General features: G+C 38.0%; 1 protein-coding gene across 3 annotated transcripts in view; it reads right to left on the bottom strand.

The window, feature by feature from the left end:
* CTNNA3 (catenin alpha 3) overlaps positions 1–16,284 on the bottom strand; it is a 1,853,344-nt gene that overhangs the window by 1,674,877 nt on the left and 162,183 nt on the right. For all 3 annotated transcript variants that reach the window (XM_007963302.3, XM_007963300.3, XM_073019108.1), the window contains one exon: positions 11,033–11,225. In XM_007963302.3, coding sequence (XP_007961493.1) covers positions 11,033–11,225 — 193 coding nt within the window. The remainder of the gene's footprint in view (positions 1–11,032; positions 11,226–16,284) is intronic.

Genomic DNA, 16,284 nt, shown 5'->3' with positions numbered 1-16,284 from the left:
CATATTGTTAGCTGGTGTTTATGTAGACTTGATTATGTAGTTGCTTTATAGTGCATTGGGTCTATGTCCTTAAGTGTTTTGTGGTGGCTGGTAATAGTCTTTTGTTTCCATGTTTAGCACTCCCTTAACCCATTTATACCAGTGGTTGCAATTTTTTTAATTTTTGCAATCAGACCTTGGTGATGACCTTGAGCAGTAGAATATAAATAATTCCCACATGCTTACCATTCCACTAATGGAACACTAGGGGTAAATGGGTTTTTAAGGACCTCTCGAAAGACAGGTCTAGTGGTAACAAATTCCCTTAGCGTTTGCTTTTCTGAAAACGGTTTTATTTCTCCTTTGCTTATGAAGCTTAGTTTGGCTGAATATGAACTTCTTGGTTGGAATTTCTTTTCTTCAAGGATTAAGGATGCTGAATATAGGCCTGTAGTCTCTTCCAGATTCTAAGGTTTCTGCTGAAAGGTCCACTATTAGCCTGATGAGATTCCCTTTGTAGATGACCTGCCCCTTCTCTCTAGATGCCTGTAATATTGTTTCTTTGGCATTCACCTTGGAGAATGATAATTATGTGTCTTGGGGATAATCATCTTGTATAGTATGTCACAAGGGTTCTCTGAATTTCCTGAGTCTGAACATCAACCTCTTTATAGAGGTTGGAGAAATTTTTGTGGACAATATCCTCAAATATGTTTTCCAATGTGTTCTCTTTCCCTCTCTTTCAGGGATGCCAATGAGTCATAGATTTGGTCTCTTTATGTAATCCCATATTTCTCAGAGATTTTGTCCTTTTTTGTCTTTTTTCTTTATTTTTTTCTGAGTGAGTTGATTCAAAGAACCAGCCTTCAAGCTCTGAGACTCCTTCCTCAGTTTGATCTATTCTGCTTTTAATACTTCCAGTTGTTGGCCGGGCGCAGTGGCTCAAGCCTGTAATCCCAGCACTTTGGGAGGCCGAGAAGGACGGATCACGAGGCCAGGAGATCAAGACCATCCTGGCTAACACGGTGAAACCCCGTCTCCACTAAAAAAAAATACAAAAAACTAGCTGGGCAAGGTGGCGGGCACCTGTAGTCCCAGCTACTCGGGAGGCTGAGGCACAAGAATGGTGTAAACACGGGAGGCGGAGCTTGCGGTGAGCTGAGATCCGGCCACTGCGCTCCAGCCTGGGCAATAGAGTGAGACTCTGTCTCAAAAAAAAAAATACTTCCAGTTGTTTTATAAAATTCTTTTGGTGAGTCTTTCAGCTCTATCAGATTAGTTTGGTTCTTTCTTAAAATGGCTATTTTATCTTTCAGCTCTTGAATCATTTGACTGGATTCCTTAGATTCCTTGGATTGGGTTTTAACTTTCTCCCAAATCTTGATAATCTTTCATGCCATCCAAATTCTGAATTCTATGCTGTCATTTCAGCCATTTCAGTCTGGTTAAAAACCACTGCTGGTGAGCTAGTGCAGTCATTTGGAGGTAAGAATACACTGGCTTTTAGAGTGGCCAGAGTTCTTACACTGGTTCTTTCTCATCTGTGTGGGTTGATGTTCCCTTAATCTTTGAAGTTGCTCTCCTTTGGATCAAGCTTTTTGCTCTTATATTCTTTGATGCCCTTGGAGGTCTGACTGTGGTATAAGTTGAATTTGGTCAACTGGCTTCACTTCTGGATGATTTCAGAAGGTCAAGGCTCAGCTCATCACTTTTGTGCTGCATGCTCTAACTGTGTGGGGGCAGGGACCAAGCCCACAGCTTTGTTCTCTGGCCCCTCAAGGTTAAGTACTTGCTGCACTGGAGGGACCAAGATTTTCCTGGTCCACTGGCAACAATACTCTGATGGAGGATGCTGGCAAAAGCCCTTCATCGGGGTGGTGTCAGTGGGGTTGAAGCTCACATGTGTGCACCAGCAGCAACAAGGCAGTGGTAGGGAGGTGGGGGATGTGCATGCACACATTCTCCAGTGGCACCAGGGTGGCAGTCACAAGGTTTATAGGATGAGGCTGCAGGTGAATGCACACGAGCAAAGTGGTTGGTGGAAGCTGTGAGGAGGTGCACACTGGTGGGGGCCCATCTGCAAAAGTTATCTGACAGTTAAATTGGATCTGCCAGCCAAAGAGTTATGGTGGTGGCTACTGGAAAGCACACCAGTTGGGCATCCAAGGCTGTGCTGCAAAAGGATGCAGCCAGACAGAGACCTTGGGAGAGGCTGGGCAGAGAGAGGAGCACTCATCAGACTGACTCCACCCCACAGCTAAGATAGCCCTGCTCTGTCTAGATCTGACAGTCAAGAAAGGCCAAAACTACCTAGAGGAGTATGGCAAGCTTTGGGGGATGGGCATCCCTGGCCATGTGCCACTGTGATCATTCTTGTTCCAAACTCTCTGGGTTCCAAGCAGGCTAGATTCCTGCCTTTGCCAGCTCTCCAAACAGCTCTCCTTGCCAGTTCAAATGTCTATGGGGATCATGGGGTATCCTGCACCTAGGATTCCTGAGATCCCTGGTGAGAGCGGGCCACTCTATGCCTATTTAACTCACCCCTTCCTCAGGAGCCTCTCAGGGCCATGAATGAGTCCTGATGCTTGGCAACCCCATGTAGGGTTCCCAGCTTCCTCCCCCTTCAGTCCAGGATCTGCATTCTCCTTCCAACCACTTTCAATGCCTTCCTTCCAAAGTACTGTTCAGAGTGTGCTGATTTTGATGGTCTGGTCTCTTGGTGGGAGAAGCTCTTCCTGATCCCTGTAGTCAGCTAGCTTGGCTCCTCCCAAAAGATCTATTTCAAGGCACCTGATAAAGGACAGAAAGCAAAAGGAAACTGGAGAGAATTTGACTCTTGAAATACTAGAAACCATACTGGTTGAGAGTTACATTTATATGGCATTTCCTATAAGTACACTCTCCAGTGGGACAGCATAGGGCAGTTAGAACTCAAATAGTAAGCTACCATCTTACTGACTTAAGATGTCACAGGACAGAGTCTGGGAAATAACAGAGTGAGTAAAAACTGAAGGTAAAAAACAATCTCATAAAAGAGAAAACTAAAGATTGGGGAGCCCTGAAGGTACACATGAACTTTTCTAAAACTGGGAAGATGCTGAAGAACCCAATAGAAAGCAATAATCATAAGGAAAAAATAAAAATAAAAATCTGTGCTGTGATTTCAATTGCTGCCCATTTCATTTCAGGAACAACTGAGTTTAAAGTTTGAATCCTGCAAGTTAGATAGGTTTTGTAAACACATCAAACTGTCCACTGAAACTCCACCAAACTCTACAGAAGAAAAGACCATGTCCCAGGACTAAGAATTCTCTGTAAGAATAAAAACCAAATCAACCTGGTAAAAAGGCTACACAAACTCCTGGTTATTCATCAGTAATTTAACCACCTGCTGAAGTAAAACTCAACACTCTTCCAAGGAAAATAAAAGAATCCAAAATATCTCTTTCTTTTTCCGTCTCTACCATTTCGCCCAAACAAGAATCCATAATACCTGTAGTCTCTTTTCTATACTGTCAAGTATATAACCAAAACTTACTATCATATGAAGAAACAGGAAAATGTCACCCATAGTCAAAGAAAAATCAGTCAACAGAAACAAAACTCAGTTGTAGTCAGCAAATAAAGGGTGTAATGCAACTATCATAAATAGATTTTAAAAGAGACTAGTCCTAATGGATGAATAGATGGGAAATTTCAGGAATGGAAACTATTTTCAAAAAACAAATGAAAATTCAGGAACTAAAGTAAAAAAAAAGGTTCACTGGATGGATTTTAAAATAGACTGGAGAGGGCAGAAAGAATTATTGTGATATATTTAAATTAAATGTTATAAAGTACCATTTAAAATATGACAAGATATGAAATACTTGGGGACAAATTTAATAAAATATGTGCAAGATTTATATCCAAAATAAATGTAGAGATATATACTATGTTTTTAATCAGAAGATACATCACTGTTAAAATGTCAGTTCAGCCCAAATTGATCCATAGATGTAATCTAGTCCTAAATGAAATTGCAGTGGACTTTTTTGTAAAAATTGACAAGCTAATTCTAAAATATCTATGAGGTTCAAGGCACCTAGAATAACCTAATCAAAATAATTTGTATTTCAATTACTATGAGGTACAGTAATTAGGACTATTGTGGCATTGGTGTAAGAATAGATATATAAATCAAAGATTCATATTCATATAAGAGTACCTAAGTACACCCATACATATATGGTCAATTGGTTTTCAACAAAGGTGAAAGAGTAATTCAAAAGAAAAACATAGTTTTTTCAATAAGCGGTACTGGAAAAACTAAACATCTAAATGCTTATATATGGTACTGAAGCAATTAAATTCTATATTTTAAAAAAAAGTGACCTCTAACTCACAGAATTCATAAAAATGTATTTCCAGGTAGATTGTAAAACAATAAAGCTTCCAGATGCTAACATAAGAAAATATCTTCTTGACTTTGAAGTACTCATGTTAACAAACTTTTTTTTTAACAGAACACAAAATCTCAACCCATAAAGGAACAAAATTTGGAATTTATTTAAATTAAGAACTTCTGAATATTTAAAAATGGTTAATATTATGAAATGAAGAAGATATTTGTAATACCTACAACTAACAAAAGGACTTATATCTAGAACATATAAAAAGTTATCAGAGAAATACAAATTAAAACTACAATATAATACCACTACACACACTTGAACGAAAAGCACCGACACTTGCTAACACCAAGTTCACAAAGAATGTGGAGCAATTGGAACTCATATTAGAAAATTCACTTTGGAAAGCTGTTTGATAATATATATTAAAACTGAGCATATGTATACCTTATGACCCAGAAATTTCATTCCTAGGTGTTAGTCCAAAAGAATGTCTACATTAATGCACTGAAAGTAATGCACAAATGTGTATATAATAGCAATGCTCATTAAAGACAAAAACCGGAAATAATTCAAATGTTCATCAGCAATAGAATGGATAGATAAATTATGATCTATTATCAATGAATGAATGAACTACTATATGGTGAGCTCTCACAGACATACAACATTAAGCAAAAGAAATCAGACACAAAATACAACACACTGTATAGTCTCACTATTTAAAGTTCAAAAAGAGGCAAAACTAACCTATGGTGTTAGAAGTCAGGATAATGATTACCTTTGAGATGAGGGAGTAGTAGCTGGTAGGGGGGACAAGGGGCACTCTTAGGGTTTAATAATATTCTATTTCTTGATGTGGGTGGAAGTTACATGAGTGTGTTCACTACGTGGAAATTTATTGTTGTTAGAGATAATGTGTGCACTTTTCTGTACATATGTTATTCTTCAATAAACCATTTAAAACATTAAAAACAACCACTTGTGTGGCTTAGAACAGTGGTCCCCAACCTTTTTGGCACCAGAAACTGGTTTCATGGAATACAATTTTTCCACAGATAGTGGGTGGGGGGAATGGGGATGGTTTCATCCTGAAAGGATTCCACTTCAAATCATCAGGCATTAGAATCTCATAGAGAGCACTCAAACTAGATCCCTCACATGTGCTGTTCACAATAGGGTTCACACTCCTAAGAGACTCTAATGCCACAGCTAATCTGTCAGTAGGTGGAGCTTAGGCGGTAATGCTCATTTGTCTGCCGCTCACCTCCTGCTGTGCGGCCTGGTTCCCAACAGGCCATGGACCAGTACCAGTCCACGACCCAGGGTTCGGGACCCCTGGCTTAGAAGCAAAGTCTAGAGATTGTAGGGTAATAGAAACTATATAAAGGTAGTATATACGCTACAGGCAAAATATGTAATCTAGACATTATAAACAACTCTTAACTAATCCCTGGGTAACTGCTATATGAATATTCTAAAACTATTTAAAGAAAATGTCAAATTTAATACTTTGCCATTGTATTGGTATAAGTGTACAAGTAAGCTATAAGATCATGAGTAACTATAAGTAATAACTTACAATGTGAACCACTTCTGCTGAATCTCTACACTTCTACCCACATATTACCTTTCCTTTCACCAGCTCTCCCTTATACTACCCATGTTTCACCTTTCGTGGGCAAGTTCTTTAGTTAACCAAAATGCCCACATTATTTATCACTTCAAGTCTGTAAATAAAGCCACTGAAAGCAATGAAACAGAATCTTGTAGTAAGGCTACATAAATTATATGTCTTTATTGGAAGGAAAGATTTTCTAAATTGGTCTCAATTTAGAAGTCAATAAATATATAATAAAGCTATCTCTACTCTCAATATATTTTCATAATATTTCAATATATTTTCACTTTTGCAAATACTTTAATCTTATTAGTTGCTCTTCATTAGTCCTTCACATTATGCCACTGGACAAATACCTTTAAAAAAATAACTCAAAGAAGGAAACTACTTAAAATACATTTCCAGTATTTTATAGAGTTTATTGGATCAGAATCTATTCTCCTTATACTTCAACTCCACCACTGAGCTTAAAATTCCTTCCAAGCTTTTGGGAACAATGCTCTCAGTGTCACTATCCCTACTATACATAGGATAATCATTGGCTGTTCCCCAAATTCCAGAACCATGTGCCATTGCATTGCTTTCCTCCCACACTGAAGTCACTGGCAGTAGCTCATTTTGGCAGTTTGTCAAATAAATCACACGGTAAAGCACTTGGTGATCTTTAACCAAATGAATCTGCAGTGTGTGCAGCATATGACATGTAGAGGTATTCCACACGTTATAATAGAACACAGTGAAGGATATACCCTGTACAGCATAATCCTGGAATCAAGACTTCTCTTTGAGAACTTCTCTTTAAAGTAATACTCTTTTTTTGAGCTAAAAAGGTCAACTTACTTAAAAACAAAGGCAAATACCATCTCATGGCAACTACTGTTCCCTTCTGAGAATGACTGATGTCTTACATACTTATTACCAGACAGTTTATGGAAATTATGCTGTCAAATAGATCACATTTTCCTACAGAAACAGTGTAAGGATAGGGCTCATATCCCTTACCAAAGAATCAGCAGAGAAACTATAATTATGAGAGTTAAAGCAAAGATAAGACTATTATAAAATTTTATAATATAAAGTGACAAAAGAATGCTTCGCCTTTTTAATTTATTTAACAAACGTTTAACAGGTGTCTGTGATATGTCAGGCATTGGTAATCAAATAACACCTGGTACCTGCCATGCTCAATAAATTAACTAACAGTCACAATTTACTAAACAAGCAGATCAATGTTCACTGTATAGGGTGGTTACTGTCATGAATGAGAGATGCTTAGAGTCTGTGAGGACACAGAAGACAAACCTCTAAATCAGCATCCAGGGATCAGTAAACACTTCCTGGAAAAGATGACCTGGGCTCAGCTTTACTACATGAGCAAGAACTGACTGAATTAGAAAGGCAATCCAAGTGACAGGAATATGGTCATGTTCTGCATAACAACATTTCGGTCAACAACAGATGCATACATGATGGTGGTCCCAGAGGATTATAGTAGAGTTGAAAAATTCTTATTGCCTAGTGACCTCATAGCCATAGTAACATTGTAGTGCAACGCCTGTGGGTTTTGGTAACACTTTCAGAAGAAGGCATTGTTAACACAGGAGATGAAAATTCCCATGCGTGCTATTGCCCCTGAAGACCTTTCAGTGGGACAAGATATGAAAGTGGAAGGCAATGACATTGACAGCCCTAATTCTGTGTAGGACTAGGCTAATGTGTGTATTTGCGTCTTAGATTTTAGTAAAAAAAAAAAAAAAAAAAAAAAAAAAAAAAAAAAAAAAACTTTAAACAGTAAAAAAGAAAAAAAAATTTAAATTTAAAAAAGAAAAAAACTTATAGAATAAGGACATAAAAGAGAAAATATTGTGCAGCTGTACAATGTGTTTTAATCTAAGTATTACTACAAAAGAGTCAAAAAGTTAAAAATTTTTTAAGTTTATAAAGTTAAAAAGTTGCAATAAGTTAAGGTTAACTTATTATTGAAGAAGGAAAAATATTTTTAAATAAATTTAGGGTAGCCTAAGTGTACAGTATTTATAAAGTCTACAGTGATACTAGGCATTCACCACTCCCTGACTCACTCAGAGCAACTTCCAGTCCTGCAAGTTCCATTCATGGTATGTGCCCTAAACAGGTGTACCATTTTTTAATTTTTTTTTACCATATTTTTACTGTGCCTTTTCCATGTTTAGGTATACAAATACTTACCGCTATGTTATAATAATCATTGCCTGCAGCATTCAGTATAGTAACATGCTGTAAAAGTTTGTAGTCTAGGATGCCTAGGTGTGTTGTAGACTATGCCATCTAAGTTTGTGTAAGTACACTCTATGATGTTCACACAATGACAAAATGATATATGGATATACTTCTCAGAACATGTCCCCATTGTTCAGTAAGGTATGACTGTAGCTGGTAACACATGCACAGAGGCATAAAGCAACATGGAACATTCAAGAAACTGAGAGTTCCTGTGTGGAGGAACATTTGAGGGAGGAGCAGTCACAGGAAATGAGGTGCAAGATAATGGCAGAAGCCAAATTATGAAATGCTTTGGGAGGTAGGTTTAAAGTTTGAACTTTATTGAAAAAGGTAGTCCCCCTGATCCTCCAACAGCTACTAAAAATGATTTTAAGCAGAGAAGTAAAATGAGCATATTTTCATTTTTAAAAGATCTATTTGATTTTACTATGGAGGAAAGCTAATGCAATAACCCTGAATTCACGAAGCAATGTTAAGAATAGAGTAGAAGGAACAGACCTGAGAGACAACAAGGAGGAAAAATTCATTGAACCTAACTGATGAAAGAATATATACACCAAACCCCCATGACACCAATATGACAAACCTGCATATTTTTGAACCTGAAATAAACATTTTAGAAAAGTTTTTAAAAGTTAATTGAACTTAGACATTAATTGGAAGAGAGGGTGGAATGAAAGGAAGAGTCTAAACTGGCTTGGTGACTAAGATGATGATCAAGAACAAGGACAAAGTGTGGGTCTCTGTTGGTAGGGAGCAGGGAAAAACAACAAATATATTTCAAATTATCTTGCACATCATGTTGTCTATATATTGTCTGAAGAATACGTATAAAATGTAAATTGTATATAATATATATAACAAAGTGTAGCCATTTTGGAAAACAGTGTGGAGGTTCCTAAAGAAATTAGAAATAGAACTACCATTAAGAGCTAGCAATCCCTCTTCTGGATATAACACTGAAGTAAAGGAAAGCACCACTTCATAAAGATATCTGCACTCCCATATTCACTGTATCATTATTTACAATAGTCAAGATATGAAAACAACCTAAGCGTCCATCAACAGATGAATGGATAAATAAATTGGTCTATATATACAACGGAAAAAAGGAGATTCTGCCATCTGTCACAACATGGATGAAACTGGAGGACATCATGCTAAGTGAAATAAGCTAGACATAGAAAGCTATTGCACAATCTCACTTATATGCAGAATCTTTGTTTAAGAAAGTCATATAGGCAGACACAGAATAAAACAGTATCTACCAGGGGCTGGGGGCAGGAGTGAGGAAATGGGCAGGTGCAGATCAAAGGATACAAAGTTGCGGTTATGAATAATGAACAGCTCTGGAGATCCAGTACACAACTTGAAGACTAGAGCTAATAATGTTGAATTCAGGATTTTTGCTAAATGAGATTTAGATGCTCCTGCTACACACACAAAAAAAATGGGTAACTGTGAGATTAAGAATATGTTAATTTACTTTATTATAGTAACCATTTTACTAGTTATATGTATTTCATAACATTATGTTGTATACCTTAAATATACACAATAAAATTTATTTTAAAAATAAATTCACATAAATACAATTTTTTTTTTGAGACGAAGTCTCACTCTTGTCCCCCAGGCTGGAGTGCAATGGCACAATCTCAACTCACTGCAACCTCTGCCTCCTGGTTTCAAGTGATTCTCCTGCCTCAGCCTCCCACGTTTACAGGCGCCTGCCACCACGCCCAGCTAATTTTTGTGTTTTTAGTAGAGATGGGGTTTCACCATGTTGGCCAGGCTGATCTCGAATTCCTGACCTCAGGTGATCCGCCTGCCTTGGCCTCCCAAAGTGCTGGGATTACAGGCATGGGCCACCACGCTCGGCCAGAAATTTTTTTAAGTATATAACAAATAATCCCCTGTATCATACATGTGACATAAAGCTTACTGTTACTAGTATATTCATTTTAATTATTTAATTGGCAAAGGCTTCCTGATTTTCTTAAAGTTATGTTGGGGGGTTGAGGGAGAAAAAGTATTTAAAAATCCCAAGTCTCTTTTACAAAGCTGAACAAGAAAATTTAACTTTCCTTTTCTTCCCAAAATAGATACTTGCAGAAAGCTGATATATACGAAAGCATTCCACTAACCAAAGAATATTCAGCAATTATTTTAAAAGCATCCTACAGTTTAGACTTAAATTCATTAGAAAATTGCTGTATTATCATAAATAAAGATCACAAAAAGATGAAATATATGCTTAGATTATGTAATATTAACAAAGCAGCAACTTGACTCATGCATACTTTATGCAAGCATTTTTTAAAAAGTTTAGGAAATCTAAACCTCCAGAAATTTGCAAAGTTAAAAATGTACTTCTGAGATGGTCAGGTCTGAAACTTCTATTTCCCAGCTGTTTACAAGGAACTTCATAACTTATTTATGTATAGACAAATAAATCTTCAGCTTCATTAGTCATTTCTCACTATATCCTATGACCAAAAAAGGGTACTCTTCTCTTTGTTTATTATGGAAAAGCTATGTCAAGGCGGGGGAGGAAGAGGAATTGCCTGCGGGGACTGAGCAACTAAAAAGAAGAGCCTAGAGTGGGACTGAGCCTTGGAGCTGTCTAATGAGCCACTCTGCCTCCCACAGCTAGCTCCTCACAGCTCTGCAAAAGACTGAAAAACTGGAGCCAACAAAAACAAAACACTCACAGATCTAATTTGGTGACTAACACCCTAAAGATATGCAGTTTGCTCCTGAGCAGGACTAGAGTACTCACTTTCTTTGCGAACTTCCTCAAGTGAAGCCGTAAGCTCATCCTTTAAAACTGTAGCTTCCTGGGCAATCTTCTCTCCCTTGTCTAATAAATTCCAAGTTGCTTCCTCCACAGAAGCTAGAAGGATACTGGCTCTTTTCGAACGTCCTTTTTTCCTGCTGGAAGGGTTCTGGGGACAGTTTACAAGTGTGGTAACCTAAAATTGAAAAAATACAAAGTACTCCATTGACAAATTGTAAGGCGAACACAGTCCTGTGATATTACAGCCCAGAACAAAAGACAGTACAGTTGACCCTTGAGCAACTCAAGGGTTAGGGGCACCAACCCACCATGTAGTTGAAAATCTGAGCATAACTTTCGACTCCTCAAAAACAGAACTACAAATAGCCTACTGGTGGCCAGAAGCCTGATAACAACAGTCGATTAACACAGATTTTGTATCTATATGTACTATATAACTGTATTCTTACAATAAGATGAGCTAGAGATAAGTGTTATTAAGAAAATCATAAGGAAGAGAAAATATAAATAAATAAATAAGTATAAGTAGATCATCATAAAGGTCTTCATCCTCATCATATTCATATTCCTGAGGAAAAGGAAGAAGAGAAGGGTTGGTCTTGCTGCCTCAGGGGTGTAAGAGGCAGAAGAGATGGAGGAGGTGGAAGGGAAGGCAGGAGAGGCAGGCACACTTGGTGTAACTTTTATTGAAAAAAATTCCGAATAAAAGTAAACCTGCATAGTTCAAACCAGTGTTGTTCAAAGATCAACTGTATTTCACAGTAACATGACTCATTTCCAGTGCTGTCGGTATGCCTACAAAAGTCAAGTCATGGCACCAAGAACAGAAGCAGGAGCCACCAGGGAGTTCCCAACTAAAAATAGGAAGTGAAAGCCTTAGCATTTGAATTTCAAAATATAGACATTAAAATGCCCACTCTTCAACTACCCCGGTCATCAAATCATTTCTATGTTAAATATTTACTGAACATCTGTTTTTTACATTGTTCTGGATGATGGAAAAGAAATGCATTTCACGCTTTCATGGAGTTTACATTCTTAATGTTGGCAGCTTACAATAAACATATAAACAAATAAAAAATGTAAGGTTCAGTAAATATTAGGAGGAAAAATAAAGTTGGGGGAGGGAACAGAGTGAGAAAGAGTGGGGATCAGGGTGGTCAGGAAAGGCCTCTTGATGGGGGACTTTGAGTGAGACCTGTCTGAGAGGCCAAATGAGTTAGAGGAAAGTGTAGGAGACAAATCTGAGAGTTTACAAAGGGCAAGAAAGTAGGACATAGTAAGGATCTGGCCTTTGTCCCCTGAGGCAACCGCTGTTTTATATGATTCAGAATGTTTCTTCCTCTCCTAATATTAGTTATCTCTATTCTCACCCTAAGTAGACTAATACTGACTTAATTATAATTATTTTTGGCTCCCTCTTAATGTAGATTGCTGGCTAAAAAGTGGTATAAATTTTATCTTATAAAATTATTTGATATTTTGGAGATAAATAATTTTCTGCTCTCATTTTTGACTGTCTTATCAAAGTTCTGTATTTTTTATATGAAGTTTCTGTAATTAAAACAATACACACATATACAGGCTTCTAAAGCATTCTTCCAGTAGTAAAACTTGAACAAACTCCTCACCACAAGTATATGAAGTGAGAAATGTGTGAATTAGCTTGATTTAATCATTTTACAATGCATACATATATCAAAACATCACAGGGTACAAAATAAATATCTATAAATTTTATTTTCCAATTTTAAGTTAATAAAGCTTGGGGAAAAAAAGAAAGAAATGAATCTTAACAAATACAAGAACAAACTCATAATAAGAACATTATTTGAAGACAAAAATTAAGCTTCTGTATTTGGAAACAAAAACATCATACTGAATTACATTATTAAAAAACACCCATTTCTGGCTGGGCGTGATGGCTCATACCTGTAATCCCAGCACTTTGGGAGGCCAAGGCAGGCAGATCACCTGAGGTCGGGAGTTCAAGACCAGCCTGATCAACATGGAGAAACCCCATCTCTACTAAAAATACAAAATTAGCCGGGCGTGGTGGCACTTGCCTGTAATCCCAGCTACTCAGGAAGCAGAGGCAGGAGAATTGCTTGAACCCAGGAGGCGGAGGTTGTGGTGAGCCGAGATCACACCATTGCACTCCAGCCTGGGCAACAAGGGCAAAACTCTATCTCAAAAAAAAAACAAAACACCCACTCTTAATTAAATCTTGGATCACTATTACAACTTTCGGATTAAATTTTTATAAACAAAGCTTTAAAATCACCATCGTAGAGGAATGAGAGAAAGGAAAAAAAAACTTGTATCTAATATTTAAAATAGAAGACCTGAAACTCCTGTTGAAAGCTAAGCTGCTGCATGTCATGAAACAGTGGAGGCTCATGGTAATCATGCACCACATCTTTGACAGCAAACTGCATAATGCTTCCTGCGCAGTAGCCCCTAGAGATTTTCCTTGTTGGTTGTTTAGCAGCATTCAATGTTTGTTTACTTGGATATCTGGACCCAGTTTTTATCAACGAACTAAAAAAAACTTAAGAAGCTATGGGGGAAATATGTGGATGAAAATCATTTTTGTCTGCCCTCCTACCCTCCTCCCTTTACCCAATAGATCCTCTGTTTCATTCTAATTTGCTTTATTTCCAAGTTCATCACCCAGAGTGGAATGTCTTGTGGCAAGCCTTTGTTTCCTCTCTTAGAAAATAAGAATAATCATTATTATCCTACAAGACTGAGGAAGGTCAAATAAGGTATTTTGTAAAATGCATAATATGACACAAATATTTGTTGGCATTTCATGTATATTTTCTAGTTTGTTCTCCACGTAGGTGTGGAAAATTGGTTATGGGAAACCTTATCAAAGGTATTCTCTCTGGACCTGAGTTCATCTTGCTCTTGGGGCCCCCCATGCTAAATGTGATGAAGGCAGTTAACAAACCATATTCTGTATGCTTTACAAGAAGCTAAATAAGATCATGTGTCTTCATCATGGATTATATAAGAATAATAAGCCTGATTTATTACATGGGTTTTCACAAATTCCAAAAGGCAAATATCTCACTCTTATCAGTCTAATTTATATATTGAGGGTTAAAAGGTATTTGTCCAGATTAAGACAAATCACAAAAACTAGTTTAAAATCTTTGTTTAAAACAAAGAATAAATATCATTGTCTGAAAAGTTCCCTCGGAATATATTTTAAGTGCCACAATTTCTGATGCTTCCCACTGCACATTCCTCCTCTATTGTTCAGATCCTCCATGTGCCAAATGTTTTCCATAGAATAGCCTGGGCTTTGAAATTAAAATGAGCATTCCAGAAATGCTTTGTTCCTTATAATAAATGCCAGAGAAGTATGAAATATGAAAAGAACATTGTATAAGAACACTGTGCTTCCATCAAAAAAGGCAATTTCATCTTGCAAGTTATTCACTTTTATAAGTTGTTTGTACCTACGTCTTCTTTTAAAATACTCCAATACAGTTATTTGATATTGATTAAACTAAAGTCAAGTGATGTTTTCAATGATTCCTTTTATTTCAGAAAGTAAATATGGCTTGGCAATCCTGTGGAAAAAAGAAAGCTGAAACTATTTTTTTTAACCCCAACTCACCTAAGAGATGTAACTTACTCCTATCAGTGACTGTAACACACCGTAGCAGATGATTCTCACCAAGGGGGAGGATAGGAGGGTGCTATTAGAAAAGGTCTCCCACCTCTTGAAGGAATACCAGCAACCAGTAAATTAGCTTTCAAGTTATCCTGTAAAATAAATCCTGTGTCCTCATTTTCTCTTTCAGTACTAAATCAGATATATTTCTGTAAGAAAATTTAGTTGGAACAACTTGCAACAAAGATGATTCTAATGTAGGTTCTAAGCCCATGTCTTGCTAACTTTACCTTCTGTCACAGATACAAAATCCTCCCATTCCCCTCTTTCTCAGACTTTAGGGATCCCTCTCATATAGAAAATCTCTAAGAAGATGGCTGAATAGGAACAGCTCCAGTCTACAGCTCTCAGCGTAAGCGATGCAGAAGACAGGTGATTTCTGCATTTTGAACTGAGGTACCAGGTTCATCTCACTGGGGCATGTCAGACAGTGGGTGCAGGACAGTGGATGCAGCCCAATGAGGGAGAACCAAAGCAGGGCGAGGCACCACCTCACACCGGAAGCACAAGGGGTCAGGGAATTCCCTTTCCTAGCCAAGGGAAGCTGTGACAGACAGCACTAAGAAAATTGGGTCACTCTCACCCAAATACTGTGCTTTTCCAAGTTTTCTTAGCAAATGGCACATCAGGAGATTATATCCCGCACCTGGCTCAGAGGGTCCCACACCCATGAAACCTCATTCATTGCTAGCATAGCAATCTGAGATCTAATGGCAAGATGGCAGTGAGGCAAGCACCCACCATTGCTGAGCTTGAGTAGGTAAACAAAGCGGCTGGGAAGATGGAACTGGGTGGAGTCTACCACAGCTCAAGGAAGCCTGCCTGCCTCTATAGACTCTACTTCTGGGGGAAGGACATAGCCAAACAAAAGGCAGTAGAAACCTCTGCAGATTTAAATGTCCCTGACTGACAGCTTTGAAGAGAGTAGTGGTTTCCCAGCACAGAGTTTGAGATCTGAGAACACTCAGACTGCCTTCTCAAGTGGGTACCTGACACCCGAGTAACCTAACTGGGAGGCACCCGCCAGTAGGGGCGGACTGACACTTCATACGGCCGGGTACCCTTCTGAGATGAAGTCTCCAGAAGAACGATCAGGCAAAAAGATTTGCAGTTCAGCAATATACACTGTTTTGCAGACTCCACTGCTGACACCCAGGCAAACAGGGTCTGGAGTGGACCTCCAGCAAACTCCAACAGACCTGCAGTTGAGGGTCCTAACTGTTAGAAGGAACACCAACAAACAGAAAGGACATCCACACAAAAACCCCACCTGTATGTCACCATCATCAAAGACCAAAGGTACATAAAACCACAAAGATGGGAAATAAACAGAGCAGAAAAGTTGAAAATTCTAAAAATCAGAGCACCTCTCCCCCTCCAAAGGAAGGCAGCTCCTCGCCAGCAATGGAACAAAGCTGAATGGAGAATGATTTGATGAGTTGAGAGAAGAAGGCTTCAGATGATCAAACTTCTCCAAGCTAAAGGAGGAAGTTTGAACCCATTGCAAAGAAGCTATAAACCTTGAAAAAAGATTAGACGAATGGCT

Source organism: Chlorocebus sabaeus, chromosome 9 (assembly GCF_047675955.1).
Source record: "Chlorocebus sabaeus isolate Y175 chromosome 9, mChlSab1.0.hap1, whole genome shotgun sequence".
NCBI lineage: Eukaryota > Metazoa > Chordata > Mammalia > Primates > Cercopithecidae > Chlorocebus > Chlorocebus sabaeus.
Note: the sequence above shows the minus strand (reverse complement) of the source record. Positions and strands in the feature narration are given on the sequence as shown.